Here is an 18,302-nt window from a genome sequence, read left to right as displayed (position 1 = left end):
TTTACAAATGACAGTTAATGATAAATTATTTTCAATACTTCTGGATAAGCTTATGAGTTGAAATTCATATTATAATTTTAGCTTGAGTCTGTGTCTTTACCCAGATGGATATAACAGATGAGATAAAAAGTCAGCCAACTGAGAAACTAGTAAAGTAAATCACATTTCAACTTAGCTCATTATTTTGCACTTTTACATGATAAAATTTATTCATTTTAAATGTAATTGAGTTAATAAGTTTTGGACATATTAGTAATTTGAGGTACATTAAAGAGAAACTAAATTTCAAATAATCAAATGAATGTTACACGGTTTGGTATTAGTGAAAGCCTGGGCAAGCAATGTCAATAGACATGTTAATTATATTGAGGTAGACTATTAATATTTTTGTCAATCACTAGTTTGCTGACTTTCACAATTAGTTACAGAATTGAGAATTAAAGCGGAAAATTTGTTGAGGTTAAAGACTTTTGCGTTAATGTAAATGTATTTATGAATGTTCGTGTAACAGTGAGTGGAATCTGAATGAGTTTTATTATATACAGACCAATCAAAAATTATACATGAAATTAATTTTCATATTTGGCTTGTACATGAAAGCTGATAATATTGTGAGACTTATAAAATCAGTAAACAGATTGATAAATTTAAAACAAGAATGTAGACAGTTCATGACAGTAACTTTATACCTTGACTAAATATAAATATTGTAACAGAAGTAACATAATGATTATTTTATTCCAGTGATTGCCAATCAACTATCTTCGAATCGTCCCAAACCATATCACCTTTGGGTTTTAAACTATTAGGTGGAAGCAACGCACAGTAAACAGGCGCTTGAGCTCCTCGCTCTATAGTCATTGGTCCCTTATGATTAGTCAAATCAGTATCAACTGCTCCTGGGTGTACGGCATTGATGACAATATCTTCCCTGCTGTCTTTGTTGAACTCTCGTTGGTGGATAAAAGTCAAAACGGATAAGAAAACTTTAGAGGCAGCGTATGGTCGTGCAGGCCAACCTTTGTCTAAGTGAACACCAGCTTTAACATCAGCTAAATATTCGTTAACCAGGGAAACCAATTCATCCTCAGTCAAATTAGGATTGGTAAGTTTTTGTCGTATCTCTGGACTAGTTACTTGCTTCAACATACCAGCAGCGCTTGAAACATTGACAACTCTAGCATGAGGTCGTAATAAAGGAAATAGTGCCTTACAAACATCGAGATTGGCAAAAAAGTTGACATTTATAGTGTCTTCAGCTTGTTTAACCAAAGGATCTGTTGCGTCGCGTCTATAAGCTATAGCTGCATTGTTGACAAGAATGTCCAAACCTTGATATTCATTCTTGATCGTTTCAGCCAATTTATTGATACTGTTTTGGTCAGATATTTCCAGTTGATGTAGAACAGGATTTAAACCTTTTTGTTTAAGAGCGTCTACAGCTTTTTGTCCTCGTTCCAAATCTCTTGAACATAACATAACAGTTCCATCAAATTTTTTGCAGAGAGCTTCGACGATGGCAAATCCAATTCCTTTATTGGATCCAGTAACAACAACTAAACGTCCCATAATTTTATTGCAAATTAATTACACAAATCACAATAATAAGTCAAACTGAGAACTGGCAAGTTACTTTGTATTGAGATCGAGGGTATACAGTGTATGTTGTGCACAAAAACAAACTAAATGTTATTTCTGTGACTTTACATCTCCATATTTTGTGTTAAATACCTTCGTAAGATTATTAATCAGCTAAGAAAATAAGGCGACTTATTAAATCAATTTGCGATAAACATGCAATAAAAAGATGACGTCTTCGAAGGTAAATAAAAAACAAGAACACATGCAGCACATTTTAAGTTCGATAGAGTTAATAAATTAACACGAAATAGAGATTCTCTGATCATTCCTAACCGATTGCATATAACTAGAGTACAAGTAAAGATGAAAAATTTAATTGTATTCATGACTTTCAACATTCAATCAATCAATATAAACCGATTAAGTTAATCTTAATTATTGTTCCGGATTTATGTTACATGAGTATTCGCAATGATAATTACGATTCATATTGAAAAAATGATGAACTGGAAGTTAGATAAGAAAATATTACGGACAACTTATACTCTTCGTTACTATTCAAGTTCAAGTAATAGCTTTAAGATACAATCATCTCAGTATGTTAGATGGAAATAAAAATAATCAGAAATATTTCACACCCGTTAATGTACCATATTTAGCTTGATAACTTATTGCGATAATGGACTTGAATAAAGAATCAATTTAAACTTAAATTGAGTAGATAAGTTATGCACATCATAAGATAGACAAAAAATCGGTTAATGTGCCATTTGTACCAGATAGTTTAAAATTGGTTGACAATAATCTGTTGACGCAGTTGATCTGTAACTTTGATTTGCGCAGTGGTGATAGCTCATTATTTGTTTCTTTACTTGATTTAAGTTCACTTCATCTTTGATAATTGATCTTTTCCCGACGTTTGGACCACTTTTAATTTTACCAAGTCAGTCATCAGTCAAATATCATTTGCTTTGCGTCAATCGATTGTGAGGATCATCAACATTCTACAAAATCTTGAAACAAAGAAAATTTATTTGAAGTAAGTATCCATTGTTCAATCACATACATGAAGTTGAAACGTTAGACAGTATTCAATCTAAAAACGTTACTTAAGTTACCTGCTTTATAAATAGCCGATCAGCTACGGAGTCTTTGTCTCACTTTAAATTTGAAAATGTCATCAGACAATTTACTTCCACTTGATATTTTTAATATCTGTTTTGAATCGCACAAAAATTGAAAATGTGATGAAGTGCCAGTTTGGAATGACATATAAACATTGTTGTAGCATTTAAATTATTTCAGTTTGATTGTTTGCTTTTAAAATCGTAGTTAGTTGTGCGTTATTTCACTTTGAATTTTGACTTGTCCATTAGAAAATAAGTAGTAAAGTGTCAAAGTATATGAAAATATTCATTTTGGTCGGAATAATTAATCCATTTAAATTTTTATTCAACAGGTTGGTCTAATCATCTTTTCCAATCGGCTTAAACTTGCCAATAGTTAACAATTCGGAGCTGAACACAAATGGATTCGAAATTAGTTAATAACTTGGAAAGAGGTGTTTTCTCATTACCAGAATATTTAAAAAGTTTGTGTAAAGGAAAACAACTCGAGATGAAAATAATTAAATCCAGGCAAAGGTTTCTTCTCGAAGTTTGTGTGGACTCATTTGAATCAGCGGTAGCTGCAATTCTTGGAGGAGCTGATAGACTAGAAGTATGTTCAGCTTTAGCTGTTGGCGGTTTGACTCCGAATATATCTTTAATGCAGAAAATTTTCAATTATAAATTGAATAACAAATTTTCTGTTTCTTTGGCTGCAATGATTCGTCCACGATCTGGAGATTTCATTTACTCTGAAGAAGAGCTTTCTTTCATGATGGACGAAATAGATCACTTAATCCCTGTCTGTGATACCTTCGTTTTTGGATGTTCAAGTGTCGATGAAGACGGAAACGTTTGCATAGATACCAAAAGCTGTAAAATTTTATTAGACCACATTAAATTGCGAAGCCAAGGGGTGAAGAAATATACCACTTTTCATCGCGCTTTCGACTTGTGTACGGATCCAGTGAAAAGTTGCGCTAAATTAATTGATCTGGGCTTTGACTGCATTCTCACATCTGGATGTGAACCAACAGCACCTCAAGGAGCAACAAAATTGAGAAAGTTGCAAGAACTATACGGTAATGATATAAAAATCATGGCTGGCTCTGGTGTTAAGCAGGATAATTTGAAAAGCATGTATGACACAACAGGACTTTTCTTCTATCATTCATCGGCAAGCAAGAAATTCGAGTCCCGCATTGCGACTCACTGTGAACGAATATTTCCTTATGGGGTAGCAAAATGGCAGACAACAGATATATACACAGTTTACAAGATGAGCAAAATCCTTGATGACATAGAAAGCAATCACAAGTCTTGAAATTAATTTTTCCCTTTGGAACCATGGAGGAACATTTAATGCTGATAAACCTTGACAATTTTATAACAACCAATAAATCAATTTATGATCAGTTCACTTGAGAATTCATTATTCGTATATTTCGGTATATGGTTTAAATTAACTTTTTTCAAAAAATCTTCTATTTCACCAGCAGGTTTGAAAAAATGGATACTCAGGTCGTTAAACGCTTCATAAATATCTGAAGGAGCGTTCAGAGGAAATTCAATAGTCAGATTGCTTTGGTAGGTATGTATTAGATATGCAAAATCTTTCTGTTGGTCTGAATCAATAAACGAGTTCACCAATGATTCAAAACTGGTTCCTAATAATACCATCTTGCTCAAACTGGAAGATGACCAATTGGACCAGAGTAAATTATTGTACATTGGAATAGGACAGTGAGGCATATAAAAAAATGTTGATGAAGTAATTTTTCTTGCTCCTTTTTCATTCACATCCATTATTTTGAAACCATTAGCAGAAAGGAATTTTTTTTCGTGGTCAGTAAACACCGGATCATAAATAAACCATTCTTCTGCGGTCACTATCTTCTCATTTTTTAAGATGAAGAGAAGACTGAGTTGATAAAGAGATTCTTTTGATGCGGAGAATCTACCAATTCCGTATGAAACTACTTGTCCAAATTTTCTGAATGGACATTTATCAGAGTTCATTATCGAGTTATCAAAACGTTTTTTGTCATCAGTGGATGTGTTTGTCCCAACTTTGTTACCAGTAGGTTGAGATAGTCCATGAATAACCCGCTCAACAAATTTGATTCTTTTGAGAGTTTCTGAGCATTTATCCAATTTAGAACTCAATCTAGAAGAAAATTCTTGGTCATCGACCTCCTTTTCGTCACATTGGTCTATGAAACAATAAGCTAATTGAGATCTTTGATTCGATGAAGGATTCCTTTGTTTACCTTTTCGACGTCGATTAACAATCGTGAAACCATCCGCAGAAAGACACTTCGCATCTATAAAGATAAGATTATTAATATCAAATGAAAATTGTATTTTTTCAGGTGACTTACTCATTTTAAAGGTAGTTAGAAAACTTTAACCAGTTATCACATGAATTAGTCAACGACTAGCCAAGGAAGAAATTTTGATTACTCGGTACAAAACACTTATCGATAATACGCGTTCATTGATCATCAAATTGAAAATACTTCTGATGAAAAATTAATAGTAGATCACAATTTACTAACTATTTAGACACAGAAAAATTATGGAGATGAATTATTTGCCTCTTTGTTCACAGGTCATCCATGGAAGGATAAGACAGAAGCAAAATACCAAAAATTTTGGATTGGCCCAATTATTTCGATTTCATACATGTTTTAAGTACAATGAGTTAAATAAAAGTTGTTTTTACAAAGATGTTTACCTCAATCAACAGCTGAAATATGTGTGTGCTCGTAAAATTATGGCGCCAGATATGAGAAGAAAGGTAATCAATAAAGTTTAAATAGAGCCTTTCCAGCTATTCAAAGTCAAATATCTTCGAATCTATGCAATGCACCATTTTGTTGAAAAATTCATTCATAAAAATTCAGTTCTAATGGACAATCAGATCTTAATTTATCATTTTGCCGATTAATTTAACCAATTTGGTTTTTATAGCTTTTGCGCAGTGCGCATTAAAACTCATGTGATTTTTGTTATGATTTGTTGAAATATCCGAAGCTCTTACAATTTTATTTAATTGTTGGATTATCTTATTACCATTTACTTGAGAATTGTCAACTTTTTGTTTATTGTGCCATTGTTTATCAGTTCTCAGCATAGCTGAATATGGAAGCCAAAGGTGATACCGTGACAACCAACGAACCCTCAGATCCAAATGTGACACAATACAAACTTGAAAAGGAAACAGAGTTAAGATTTGAGATTGATGGTAAAGAAAAGGTTCAAATTGAATTGATTTCTGGTTTAGCAGAGATATTTGGAACTGAACTGATAAAGGGCAAAAAGTATGAATTTTTCAAAGGGACCAAAGCAGCAGTTTTCACTTGGCATGGTTGTGTAGTTGATGTAACCGGTAATTGCAGTCGCATCTATATTGATCAAGATACTCCAATGAAATTTTATGCAAATGTTCATGGTGGATTGGAGGTTTTGAGGAATGAGTGTAAAGAAAATGGAAAGAGAGGCCCATTCACTTTAATAGTTGGTCCATCTGACACAGGAAAGGCTACACTCGCTCGTATTTTATGTAATTTTGCGGTAAGCTATAAAAAATGTTAGCCTGAAACGCTTTTTTAATAAAAATTTTCACTATTATTATTTACAGATCAGGAGAGATAAGTGTCCTATTCTGATTGATCTCAACGTGGCCTCTAACAGGATTGGAATACCTGGAACCATAGGAGTTAATGCTATGGAGCGGTTAGCAGACTTAGAGGATAAAACTTCTCCCACTGCTCCTCTAATTTTTCATTTTGGTTCTCTATCACCTGAACAAAACGTTAACTTTTATAACTCTCTGGTTACTCGAGTAGCTGAAGTTGTTGAGAAAAAAGTGGAATTAAACAAACACGTACGATATTCAGGAGCTTTCATCAACACTTGCAATTGGGTAAGTTTCGAGAGAAATATCCTTGAGAACATTGCGTTTAGCTATCCCTTAAATTTTGTTTCTTAAAGCTTTGTTTCGCTTTGAGGTAAAAAAAGCTCTTATGAAATGCTGATAAATGTCATTTTTTTTTGTTTTTTAGCTTGCAGGAGAGAATGGATACAAATCCTTGCTACACATTGCTGCAGCATTCGAGGTGGACGTTATTTTGGTCTTGGACATGAAAAGCTTATGCTATGATTTAACTCAAGAGCTACCCAGATCTGTTAAAATAATAGACACTCCTAAAAGTAGTGGGGTTGTCCGTCGTAACGCTGCCTATCGAGATGAAATGAGGGAAGAACGGATAAGAAGATATTTCTATGGATCTTATAAGTCTTGTGGTCCTCCTAAATTTTCACCTTATGCATTTAACATTCCCTTTTCTCAATTAAAAATCTACAAAGTTAGTTCAATATCCACACCAGCTTCTTGTTTACCGATTGGAATGTCTCCAAGAGATGATCAAACTAAACTTGTCAATATTACTCCTGATCCATCTTTGAATCGTCATATTTTGTCGGTCAGTTTTGCTAGCGATTCATCTGAAGGTGTTAAATCTAATTTAATGGGTTTTGTTTGTGTTACTCATGTTGACACAAAGAGAAACTTTGTTCGAGTTCTTTGTCCTCAACCTGGACCAATTCCTTCTGGGTCTATACTTTTATACTCTGACATTCAATTCCAAGATTCAGATTGATTTGCATTCATTTTAAACCATAACAAAACTTACATGTAAAAAGATCTATGTTATTCAATAAATCTATTTATCTAATCGTAAATGTTACACAAAATTGATAAATAACAGAAAAGGGCAGACAGTTCATGAGAGTAACTTTATTATTAATATGAAATAAATGTTATAGAGTTATTACATTATTACGAAGTTATACCAATTTTTAAAGGAAAGTTTTTGTTTTCTTTTTTTGTTTAATATTTCTGATGTAGTGATCCAACACATAATTGTGATTATTTTATTCCACTGATTCCAATGATTGCCAATCAACTATTTTCGAGTTGCACCAAACCATATCACCTTTAGGTTTTGTGCTATTAGGTGGCAGTAACGCACAGTAAACAGGCGCTGAAGCTCCTTCCTCTATAGTCAATGGTCCCTTGTGACTTGTCATGTCAGTATCAACATATCCTGGATGCACAGCATTGATGACGATATCTTCCCTGGAGTCTTTGTTGAACTCTCGTTGTTGAATGAAAGTCAAAGCAGCCACGAAAACTTTAGAGGTAGAGTATGCTGTTTGAGGCCAACCTTTGTCTAAGTGAACACCCGCTTTAACATCAGCTAAATATTCCTTAACAATCGAAACCAATTCATCCTCAGTCAAATTAGGATTGGAGAGTTTCGTTCGTATCTCTGGACTAGATACTTGCTTCAACATACCAAGAGAGCTTGAAAGATTGACAACTCTAGCATGAGGTCTTAATAAAGGAAATAATGTCTTACAAACATCGAGATTGGCAAAAAAGTTGACATTAATAGTGTCTTCAGCTTGTTTAACGAAAGGCTCTGTTGCATCGTGTTTATAAGCTATAGCTGCATTATTGACAAGAATGTCCAAACCTTGATATTCATTCTTGATCGTCTCAGCCAATTTATTGATGCTGTTTTGGTCAGATATTTCCAGTTGATGTAGAACAGGATTTAAACCTTTTTGTTTAAGAGCGTCAACCGCTTTTTGTCCTCGTTCCAAATCTCTTGAACATAACATAACAGTTCCATCAAATTTTTTGCAAAGCGCTTCGACGATGGCAAATCCAATTCCTTTATTGGATCCAGTAACAACAGCTAAACGTCCCATAATTTTATTGCAGATTAATCACACAAATTACTTGAAACACAAATAGTAGAGTTAGTATAAAAGACTATATGATATCTGAGCAAACTGATGAAATGTAAACTGTTAGATGACAATTACAATGTTAGTAATTCGCGAAATCAATGGGATTAAATAATAAAATGATAGGGCGGTAAATGAAAAGAAACAGACATTCATTAACGCATGTGCATTTCAAACAATTTGTTCAGTGCATAATGTTCTTGATGAATCAATGTGAAAATTTTTGAATGTCCTTGATTAAATAATTTATAGACGAAAGCTTGATGAATCGTCTGTCTCTAAGTTAATTAAGCATAGTTTATTGAGAAAGGCTTACAATAAGCCTCCACAATAAATCAATTGAAATTTAGTTACTTCTCAACTTACAAAGATTCAATTTATACGAGTACACATGTATTGAAATGCCTTAAAATAAAACACGATTAGAGTTTAAAAATGAATTATTATTTCCAAATATGTAGCTCGGGCTTGTAATAAATAATTTAGTCAAAGTAACTTTAATGAAATCAATCAAAAGTTAAATGTTAAGGATGATGTTTGGGAATAGTCGCAAAAAGTATTAAGCAGCTAATAAAACAAGGCGGATCGTGTAATCAATCAACAATGATGTCTTCAAAATTTATTCAAACAAAATATGTTCAACCTGTTCAGCAATTGGAGTTGAGAAGCAATTTCAATCTAGAAAATAATGATTTACTCATCTCTGTAGGTGCATTAATTTTTGATGAACCTCAAAAAAATGGTTGGTTATAATAAACAACCAAATTCAACATTGAAATCCAATTAAAAAGGAAAAAAGCTCAGAAATATTCAAAATCTCGTAACAGAAGAGTTTGATTTGTTTCATAAATCCCGACTAACTAATCTTATAATCACTAGATTGCTGATCAATGGCAGCTTAAATTGTAATAATGTAGCTATATAAAGCAAAATTAAATAGATGCCCATTTTTATAACTATTAGACTTGAAATGATAAATATTTACAAGTTATCTTTGCTATGATGCTCAGAACATTTTATCATTTAACTCGAGTCCAATGATTAAAGGTACAACTGCAATAAACTATTGCTAATAAATTATTAGTATTAATGCAGTGATCATGATAATGATCATTACGATAGGCGTAATTTTTACATTTAAAAAGCCCTTCTTAATTCCTTACTCGATGAATCAATTCATGTAATTCTCATAAGAGTTTGTGGACTTGAATCAGTATTTCTGAAAATCTTATAACTTGTTAGTTTGCATTGATTTCCTTTGCTGTGTGATCTTTACTCAAAATGCCAACATTCAGTCAAAATATTCACTAATGTTTAATTCAAATTATTTAGCCATAATTGATTAATCAACAATCCGTCTCAAGATCATCAATCGAACAGGAAAATATACGTTATAATTTGACAATAAGATATCTTCAAATAAAGATTTAATTTTGATTTTGATGATTGCAAGAATAAAATGTCAAGACATCCTCTCTTGTACAAACAAACTTTATCATGATTCCTACGAAAAAATACCTCAATTTTAATCTCACAATTTGTCAGCTAATTTAAGGTATTAATAAAAATGAACAAATTGAAATTAAAGACTCATACAATTCATTTCGTTGATGTTGTTTTTAACATTGATTTATTAGACTTTCAGATTGTACTCCACCAGATGGCAGACAGACTGCTCATTTTCGAGTAATTTCTTGACTTTTCGTTTTATTTACTTTTCCTTTTGAAGTAACTGAATTTTTCTCGACTTTTCTCGTTAATGTGGCGTTAGGTATATAAAGACCAGTCAAACTCAGGATGTCAATCGGAAAAGTTGTGAAAACTAACTGACCTAAGAAACGCTCTACACGCTTTAAACTCTCAAACTCTCAAACTTTTCAATTTCTTATTCTTGTGATCAATCTCAAGTTCTTGTTTTGTTTTGAATTTTGAGTGTTCCTTATTGAAAAGTTAATTATGGCTCTAAGCTCATTCGTTTTCAGACCAAACAATGATTGGTGGGACCTCTGGAACTGGCCAGAGCGAATTTTCGATCAACACTTTGGTGTGGCTCTTAGTGACGATGACTTTGTACCATCCAGTTTGTCTCGTTACCATGATCGTCCCATTAGCCGTCGTCTTTGGCGAGATCGCAAAAGTGCGGTGAAAAGTGGAATGTCCGAAGTGGTCAACACTAAGGATAAATTCCAAATTAATCTGGATGTTTCCCAATTTGCTCCAGAAGAGATTAACGTAAAAGTGGTTGACAATAAGAGTATAACCATTGAAGGTAATCATGAAGAGAAGCAAGATGATCATGGTTTCATCAGTCGACACTTCGTTCGCCGCTATGTCTTGCCAAGAAATTGCGAGGTCGATAAAATAGCTTCATCTCTCAGCTCTAATGGTGTTTTGTCAATCTCGGCACCCAAAAAGGTTGTTGAAGCTATTAAACCAAGCGAAAAAGTTATTCCCATTACAATGGCAGCCCCAATGGAAACAGATGATCAAGCTGTGCAGAAAAAATAAAGACTCATTAGTCGAATTCCATGCTTTAATTGCAACAAATCATGTAATTTTGTCACAATTTTGAAGCCTCCGATTACTCGAAACATGTGATTACCTCCAATGTATTTTTCACCATCTCAAAGATGTAACTGATCTCAATCAAATTGAAATAAAGGTCTTTTGAACTATAACATTTTTTCTTTTTCTTAATGTGTCAACTTAAGAAAATCTCTCGAATGGTTAGCAACCGAGAAAAACTTATTTAATCATCTATAATTAGACTTTTAAAAAATATTACAAATTGGTAACAGTTTAACGCTTAGACAATAATTTAACAAAGCCATAAATTTTGCGAAGTGTGATTCAAAGCAAATGAATTTCAACTTGTCTAGTTGCTTTAATACAAATTGAAGTATTAGATGGTCTTGATCCAACGTTATTCAAGAAACTGGTTAGATATAATTAAAATTATCAATAAAGCGCGATCTAATTCACAAGGCAAAATTCACTTCTCTAATTAAAATTAAATCAATAATCAAATTAACAACAAACACAATGAAAAAGGAAAGACTTTGAAAATTATTTGAGACAATCATGCGAAAGAAAATGCAGACACTTTGTTGTTAGGAAACGCTCCCTTAACTTATTTTCTTCATTAAAATTTCTCTTAAATTAAATCAAACTTTTTATTTCATTAGACTTGCAATTAGTGGTTATTAATCATGAACTTAAGATTGATTCCCATTTCTGTTTTAGAGAAACAAAAACACGTCGACAGATAAATAACGCAACTTATTCCGCAACCAAGAACTTGAATCCTCAAACTTTTAAATCTCAAAACGTAACCAATGAAATATTCTTCATTTCATTAACCACAGATAAATCACTGTTTATAAATCTTGAGAACAGATTTGCATTGATTTAAATTTTCTTTGAGTTTATTTTATGAACAGTAATCAATTTAAATGTAAAATTTAAGTTTTGTAGACTTGTTTTTTAAAATTAGGCGGCGATGCCTTGCAATGAAGGAGTTTGTGCGTCTCCTTGGTTACCTATCGGAAACGGAAGATGTTTTGCAGGCAGTTTTAGTGAATTGTTTGTGTAGTTGGTGAAACACGAGTTGTTATCCACTTTAATTTAATTTAATTTCTTAATTGTGACTTTATATAGTTTATTTGAGTGAAAAAATTAGTTATCATGTCTGGAGGATTGCGAGCTCTCGCTATTACCCAAGATGATGTGTCCAAATTTCTTGCTTGTCACACACATCTCGGTGCTAAAAATGCTGATTTTCAAATGGAACAGTATGTTTTCAAGCGACGTGGTGATGGTGTTCACATAATTAACCTTCGCCATACTTGGGAAAAATTGCTTCTTGCTGCTCGAGCTATCGTCACCATTGAAAATCCAGCAGACGTTTGTGTAATCTCTTCTCGAGTCCAAGCTCAGAGAGCTATTCTTAAGTACGCTACATATACCGGTGCTACTCCAATCGCCGGTAGATTTACTCCTGGTACTTTTACAAATCAAATTCAAGCTGCTTTTCGGGAACCTAGGCTTCTTGTTGTTACTGATCCAAGATTGGACCATCAACCATTGACCGAAGCATCTTATGTTAATATTCCTGTTATTGCTTTCTGTGACACTGACTCACCTCTTAGATTTGTCGACATAGCTATCCCTTGTAATAACAAGGCTCCACTTTCAATAGGTTTAATGTGGTGGATGTTAGCTAGAGAAGTTCTTAGGTTACGAGGAAAGCTTTCTAGAGAGATTCCTTGGGAATCAACAGTTAAAGTAGATTTGTTCTTCTACCGAGACCCTGAACAAGAAGAGAAAGAGGAAGCCGCTGTTACTGAAACTGCTAAACCAATTGCTCGAGCTGAAGTTGATGGAGCTTACGCTGAAGAATGGACTACTTCCGGTAGGTCACGAATTGATATTTATTCTATGTTCACAAATTTCTCATTTTTTATTCTAATTCATTATTTTATCTTATTCTCTATTTTTCAAATTAGCTCCAGTTGAAACTCATGAACCTGCTGATATCCCAGCAGTCACCGGAACCGCAGTAGGAAGCAATTGGCCATCAGCCGGAAGTGCTGCAGCATCAGTCCCCGCTCCAGCCCCTGTAACTCGTGACTGGACTCCTCAAGTTATCGGAGATTGGGGAGCAACTAATGATGACTGGGCCTAATTCTTTCATGTAGAAGGGAATTCAAAACTCTTTTGATTAAACTATGATTTTGTCAATTAATTTAAAATTGTTTCATGATGTTTTCACAATCAGAAGTTTATTGAGACATTAATGTAATGAAGATTATTGAGTTGTTAGAATACAATTGAAACATTACATTCTTGGTCACGAAATCCACGTTATTCAGGGCTTTCATGTTGCTATAATTTCTCAGATGATACCAGAATGTTTTAATTTCAATATTAGTTATTATATTAGCTATACTATACTTCATATAATATCAAATAGCTATTAGTGTTATTATTAGATTTTATTTCATCAGGTGTTTGAGTATTGCAAAATATTGGTTACTAGGCTCGTTTTGTTCGCGATTAATATGATAAATATAACTTTGTTAATCTTTAGTACTACTCTTCATGTGTTTGAACATAAACAACTTTCTGCAAACCAAACATTAACCCGAACCTAACATAAACTTTTCCACTTTTATTATCGCGATCGGAATTTTCCACAGTTTTTTTTCCACTTTTGTCTGTTTTTTCATGTGTTTATTTATGTCACTCTAAATCAGTTTAAATATTAATATACAGCATCTCGATACTGATAATGGAAAAGATAATCTGATGTATAGATTGTGAAATCTTTAATTTTATCATTGGCTAATCATCCGGTTCAAACATGGCTCGAATGAGTTAATTGTCAAAATCGGTGTTCTTTTTTATAATTAAAGAGAGAAATATGAGAAATAATTTCTATTGAATTAGCAAATTATAACTATCACTTGAGTAAATTGAGCTCATTGATAAATATCAAACGTCATCAATTAAATTGGTCAATTTTGCTGAAGAATTCAAAATTGTCAGAAGTAATTACAATTCAAAGTCTATTCACTTCCTATTTCAATTGTTATCTTTCATAATCCAATAAAATATATTAGTTATAAAAGCAATGAATTACTAAGACCGAAAGCAATAAGTATAATTAAATAAATAAGTTTATATAGTAGATGAAAACAATTTTTCTGTAAATCAATCAATTTTAATGATGCATTAAAAAAGAAACGAAATTTGACAAGTTATAAAAAATAATTCTGATACAATCTTGTGGCAAGAGAATGAATCAATGAATGGTGAGAAAAATGAACAGAGAGAAATTTTAACATAAATAATACAAGATTTAGAAGCAATTGTCCGAATGTCATCATGTCTTTTTCAAAATTTGCAGCGTACTTGCATAAGTACCAGTGAAAAAACCTAAGATTCCAAACAATGAAATGACGGCGTCTTTAATTACAATTAGAGTCCATTTGGCTGTAAAAGGATTATCCCAATTAACAATGATGTCGATAAGAGGTGGAAATATTAAAGCAAGACAGCTACCAGAAAGAGCACCGACCAAGGAAATGACGGTATCCAGTTCAGGTACAAGTCGAGCAATAAGGAATGTCAATGATATTAATAAAGTTCGAAGAACAGTATCCAAGAGAATGGTTTTCCTTTCACCAGAAACCAATTCGTATTTAGTCGCAAAGTAAGGCCACATAATGTTAATTGGTACATAAAATTGTACCGCATAAGATAGAAAAATGGCTATCGTGAACATTAATTGTACAATAGCATATTTTTTTTCCGGAGGCCAGCTCATGGTTATACTGCCCTGGACTCCAGGTCCGTACTTGAGGAAACCAAAAAATCCAATTCCCGTGTAGAGACATAGCACTACGCCCATACCAAGGTTAAGAATACCAGCGAATCCACCCAAAGCAGATGGATGTCTCATCTCTTTTCGCAAAGGTAACACTAAACCGATTCCTTCAAAGGCGTAAATAGCTATTCCAAAATAAAGAGGAAGTTTTTCGACGTCGTTGATAGCAGGTCTACTTGAGATAGGAGGTAAATTTTGACAGAGATCGTAAAAAACAAATATAAGACCACTGGTTTGTAAAATGTTAGCAATGGTTGAAATAATAGCTAAATGTTTCCAATTTCGAATAAGATTAAATAAAATCATAACGGGAAGCTCAATGATTAACAATAGTTCAACACGTAAGTGGTAGCCAAACAGGACACGAATAACAATCGATAAATTTGAAGCAACAAACAAAGAGTATACACAGCAAAATCCTAGCTGTGTTATGATTAAAAAAAGGACCACAGCCCGACGAGCCCATATCGCTTTACTTCGTAAGCACCTGGGACCTAGTTGTAGTGCTTTTTCGGCCACCTTTAATAACGATAAAAAAAGTAAAACAAAAAACAAAAAGAGTGATTAGGAAAAGCTGTCAGTGGGTAGTTATAAAAATGTGAAAATATTAATCAATTGTCGTCAAATGGATTGTGTAATTGTTCAATAGATGCAAGCAATGTTCAAAGGTTGTCGTAATATACCCAAATTTGATAATAGAAAGGATGATATAAATTATCGGTTAAATCAGCTGTTGGAACTATTAACCGACAATTAGAGGGCGGAAATGAAAGGAGAAATTTAAATTCAGTGTTTGTCTAAGGAAACAAGGGGAGTGTTTTTTTTAAATACGAAAAGAGGGGATAGAATATGAGAAAGAACCTTGAAGTTTTTAATGAATTTCCAGCTTTGCTCAATGATAGCAAGGTAGCACTATCAAAGCGAGAAAAAGTAAAAGGATTCAATGAAGCTTATCTTTTATAACAATTACACAAACCAGAACTGGCGTAAATTGAAGGAAAGGTAAAAGTGTTGACTTACTTCTTGGTAATCTAAGGCCCTGTATCCCAATATATTGCATATTTTGTTATGAGAATTGACCAACAAGTGCATACAATGAATTGCGATGAAACCAAGAATTGGCAGGGCAACAGTACCCAATATAAGACCAGAATTAGCAAAAGCATTTGGTATGGCCAATATTCCAGTACCAATGTTTGCTTTGATTAATTGCATGAAAGTTAAAGTATTTGAAGTCAAATTGGCTGGAGAATCATGATCACTAGGAAAGTTGGAAGAGTGAATTAAAGGTTTAGTCTCGGAATGAGTCTCAATGATTCTTCTTTCAGGCATAAAATCTACATTTAAAGCCGTTATATCCACTTCTTGACTCATACAATTAACCGAAGTAAAAACAGGATCATCAGCAGATCCATTATAGTTAGATACTGGTATTATGGCGTGAACGGCAGTTGTCGTGGTTGTTGGAGTATTAATTTCACACGTTCCATCAGCGTAATTTCCATCATCTGATGAACTGTTGGTGGAACACGATAGTCTTAAACGATGATCTTGACTAGAAGACATCTTGAAATGTCATTGAATGCGGTCACGGGAAGTACACTGTTGAATTAGAGAGGGTAAAAACAGGATGAAAAAATACCAGAGTAATTTGGATTGGAGCAACATTAACTTCTAAGCAATAGAAACCAACTGTTGAATGGTGAATGTTGCTGATCACAATTTTTCACTCTTTTTTCTTTCCTCTTGCTCTCTCTATCTCTTTCTCCTTCAAACTCTCCCTCGCACTTACTCACTCTAACAAACTTGTTCCCTTTCCCTCTACTAATTCCTAATGTTTACATTTGGTTCAACAATTAACAGAATATGAAACTTACCAGTAAAATTCATCCAAACTCTTTGAACACATAGAATGAAGTTACTTTACCTTAAGCGAACCTTCAATATCCATAATCTTGAACAAAATCAAAACAGTTCACTTTACACTTTAACAAACGATTTGGTGAATTCACAATAAAAACAATTCTTCAACTGAAATCTCCAGTCGTGAGCTTTTCACTTCTTTCTTCTTCTCTTTTGTTTCTTACATCATGACATTATTTTCAATTGAACGTAAAAAGGTTAACCAAACGTTCCAGTTTCAATGAAAATGAAATTTTTCACGAAAACGCAAAAGTTACGCCATCTAGTTTGAGCGAAGAGTTGTATTTCATCAGAGTTGAAGCGATTTTTTTCTCAAATTATTAAGAAAATCATTGAACATCTCTAACATCAAAACAAAATTTTAACTCACAATTAACTGTCAGCTTCAGAATTAGTTGAAAACGATTGTTTAACAAATGTTTCATCGATGCAACTAATAATTTTTACCCTTAGCGTTTCCCTTTCAATTGACAATTGCTTTTGATGTTATTTTATTGTGAGATCAAACACCTTATGGATAGAAACATTTCATTGTCAATCGCAGTTAATTTTAAATTGTTTTCTTATAAAATCATCGAATCAATGTCCTAAAAATATAAGAAGAATTCGATTTTTCTATTAGGGCCAATTCGCGTTAACAAGGTTGTTGACTTGATTCGGTTGAATGAAGATCGAGAACCCATGAACCAAAAAAACCCAGAAAAACCCAACTTAATGCCAGTGTTTCTTTGAGTTTCACTAATGGAGATTACTGGAAGTCGCCCTGCCAAAAGTACGGTCTAAATCGTTCTAAATCTATCGTTCTATTTGAGCTTTAGATAATCTTTTGTGCAATTTTGGTCTCAGATAACAAATTTAGTTGCGATCACAGTTGCGAAGTTTATTCACCATTTTTCATCACATGATATACTTTGATCTACTTAATATTATTGAGATTGACGGAGGTTCCAGCATACAGTTGTATAATTATTAATACAAAGGTTGGAAAACTTCAGGTCGAAGATTAGAAGTAAATTAGTTGATCTGAAAGATAATGAATTTTTCCATTGAGGGAAAGATTAGTTTGTTTACTCTGACTGTACCAAATTGTGGGGAAAAGGCCTCAAAATTGTAACTAGTGATTGTATTATCAGTTTAACGTTAAAGTAGACTGCGGTTCACGAGAGCAACACTCGGCAAGATTAAAGATCATTTACAATTATTGTGTCTTTTACTATCTTTAATTATTCTTGGAAGTTTTTTTGTTTTGATTAAAGAACTGGACATTGATGATGTCAAATTAATTTATGCTATCAAATATTCATCTGTAATTTAATTGTTGTGGTCAATAATTCAGAGTTACTATTTGATGATACCTCTACTTATGGTGAAAATGTATCTTTAATCTTCATACAATGAAGCTCAATCATTTATAAAATATACAAAATATGAATAAATTGCAAGCTAATTGATTTCATTACATTAGCAAAATTAAATTAATGTAA

At 33.0% G+C, this 18,302-nt stretch overlaps 7 protein-coding genes and 1 pseudogene across 9 annotated transcripts; 4 read left to right on the top strand and 4 right to left on the bottom strand.

Annotated features, from left to right (window-relative positions):
* Positions 1-515: 515 nt before the first annotated feature.
* LOC107369493 (carbonyl reductase [NADPH] 1 pseudogene) lies at positions 516-1,729 on the bottom strand (annotated as a pseudogene). Its single transcript, XR_016199738.1, has one exon. The product of XR_016199738.1 is annotated as a carbonyl reductase [NADPH] 1 pseudogene (transcript).
* A 264-nt stretch (positions 1,730-1,993) lies between these two features.
* Positions 1,994-5,411, bottom strand: LOC107369489 (SRR1-like protein). 2 transcript variants are annotated; one of them, XM_089269009.1, is made up of 4 exons: positions 5,069-5,401; positions 4,958-5,011; positions 2,700-4,900; positions 1,994-2,594 (listed from the first exon to the last, which is right to left on the bottom strand). In XM_089269009.1, the coding sequence occupies exons 1-3, from the start codon at positions 5,070-5,072 to the stop codon at positions 4,089-4,091; spliced, it is 870 nt and encodes a 289-aa protein (XP_089125135.1). In that variant the 5' UTR covers positions 5,073-5,401; the 3' UTR covers positions 1,994-2,594; positions 2,700-4,088. The 2 variants fall into 2 exon arrangements, with proteins under 2 accessions (XP_089125135.1, XP_015792938.2); XM_015937452.3 differs by having other exon boundaries at positions 2,700-5,011; positions 5,069-5,411.
* On the top strand, positions 3,109-4,107 carry LOC107369490 (uncharacterized). Its single transcript, XM_015937453.3, has one exon. The coding sequence runs from the start codon at positions 3,109-3,111 to the stop codon at positions 4,009-4,011; it is 903 nt and encodes a 300-aa protein (XP_015792939.2). The 3' UTR covers positions 4,012-4,107.
* A 277-nt stretch (positions 5,412-5,688) lies between the features above and the next one.
* On the top strand, positions 5,689-7,433 carry cbc (protein CLP1 homolog). The gene is made up of 3 exons (XM_015937451.3): positions 5,689-6,263; positions 6,331-6,615; positions 6,755-7,433. Exons 1-3 carry the CDS (start codon positions 5,832-5,834, stop codon positions 7,349-7,351), a joined length of 1,314 nt encoding a protein of 437 aa, XP_015792937.1. The 5' UTR covers positions 5,689-5,831; the 3' UTR covers positions 7,352-7,433.
* Positions 7,434-7,473: 40 nt separating this feature from the next.
* Positions 7,474-8,581, bottom strand: LOC107369491 (carbonyl reductase [NADPH] 1-like). Its single transcript, XM_089269011.1, has one exon. It carries the CDS (start codon positions 8,466-8,468, stop codon positions 7,626-7,628), a length of 843 nt encoding a protein of 280 aa, XP_089125137.1. The 5' UTR covers positions 8,469-8,581; the 3' UTR covers positions 7,474-7,625.
* A 1,326-nt stretch (positions 8,582-9,907) lies between these two features.
* Positions 9,908-11,185, top strand: LOC107369560 (alpha-crystallin A chain). Its single transcript, XM_015937522.3, has one exon. The coding sequence runs from the start codon at positions 10,464-10,466 to the stop codon at positions 11,013-11,015; it is 552 nt and encodes a 183-aa protein (XP_015793008.1). The 5' UTR covers positions 9,908-10,463; the 3' UTR covers positions 11,016-11,185.
* Positions 11,186-12,098: 913 nt separating this feature from the next.
* sta (stubarista 40S ribosomal protein SA) lies at positions 12,099-13,251 on the top strand. Its single transcript, XM_015937513.3, has 2 exons — positions 12,099-12,918; positions 13,013-13,251. The coding sequence occupies exons 1-2, from the start codon at positions 12,192-12,194 to the stop codon at positions 13,189-13,191; spliced, it is 906 nt and encodes a 301-aa protein (XP_015792999.1). The 5' UTR covers positions 12,099-12,191; the 3' UTR covers positions 13,192-13,251.
* A 956-nt stretch (positions 13,252-14,207) lies between these two features.
* Positions 14,208-16,595, bottom strand: LOC107369530 (proton-coupled amino acid transporter 1). The gene is made up of 2 exons (XM_015937493.3): positions 15,916-16,595; positions 14,208-15,414 (listed from the first exon to the last, which is right to left on the bottom strand). Exons 1-2 carry the CDS (start codon positions 16,459-16,461, stop codon positions 14,392-14,394), a joined length of 1,569 nt encoding a protein of 522 aa, XP_015792979.1. The 5' UTR covers positions 16,462-16,595; the 3' UTR covers positions 14,208-14,391.
* Positions 16,596-18,302: the final 1,707 nt, after the last annotated feature.

The sequence above is a fragment of the Tetranychus urticae genome, chromosome 3 (assembly GCF_039701765.1).
Source record: "Tetranychus urticae isolate SD_2017Ah chromosome 3, NJAU_TeUrti_SD_1.0, whole genome shotgun sequence".
NCBI lineage: Eukaryota > Metazoa > Arthropoda > Arachnida > Trombidiformes > Tetranychidae > Tetranychus > Tetranychus urticae.
The sequence above is the reverse complement of the archived record's forward strand: the minus strand, read 5'-3'. Positions and strand labels throughout refer to the sequence as shown.

Excerpts from the sequence above, each read along its gene's own strand:
- LOC107369490 (XM_015937453.3), top strand. The coding sequence starts at position 3,109 with ATGGATTCGAAATTAGTTAATAACTTGGAAAGAGGTGTTTTCTCATTA.
- cbc (XM_015937451.3), top strand. The coding sequence starts at position 5,832 with ATGGAAGCCAAAGGTGATACCGTGACAACCAACGAACCCTCAGATCCA. Across the intron at positions 6,264-6,330 it reads GTATTTTATGTAATTTTGCG|ATCAGGAGAGATAAGTGTCC; the intron begins GTAAGCTATAAA and ends TATTATTTACAG. Across the intron at positions 6,616-6,754 it reads TCATCAACACTTGCAATTGG|CTTGCAGGAGAGAATGGATA; the intron begins GTAAGTTTCGAG and ends TTTGTTTTTTAG.
- LOC107369491 (XM_089269011.1), bottom strand. The coding sequence starts at position 8,468 with ATGGGACGTTTAGCTGTTGTTACTGGATCCAATAAAGGAATTGGATTT.
- LOC107369560 (XM_015937522.3), top strand. The coding sequence starts at position 10,464 with ATGGCTCTAAGCTCATTCGTTTTCAGACCAAACAATGATTGGTGGGAC.
- sta (XM_015937513.3), top strand. The coding sequence starts at position 12,192 with ATGTCTGGAGGATTGCGAGCTCTCGCTATTACCCAAGATGATGTGTCC. Across the intron at positions 12,919-13,012 it reads TGAAGAATGGACTACTTCCG|CTCCAGTTGAAACTCATGAA; the intron begins GTAGGTCACGAA and ends TTTTCAAATTAG.
- LOC107369530 (XM_015937493.3), bottom strand. The coding sequence starts at position 16,461 with ATGTCTTCTAGTCAAGATCATCGTTTAAGACTATCGTGTTCCACCAAC. Across the intron at positions 15,415-15,915 it reads GGGCCTTAGATTACCAAGAA|GTGGCCGAAAAAGCACTACA; the intron begins GTAAGTCAACAC and ends TCGTTATTAAAG.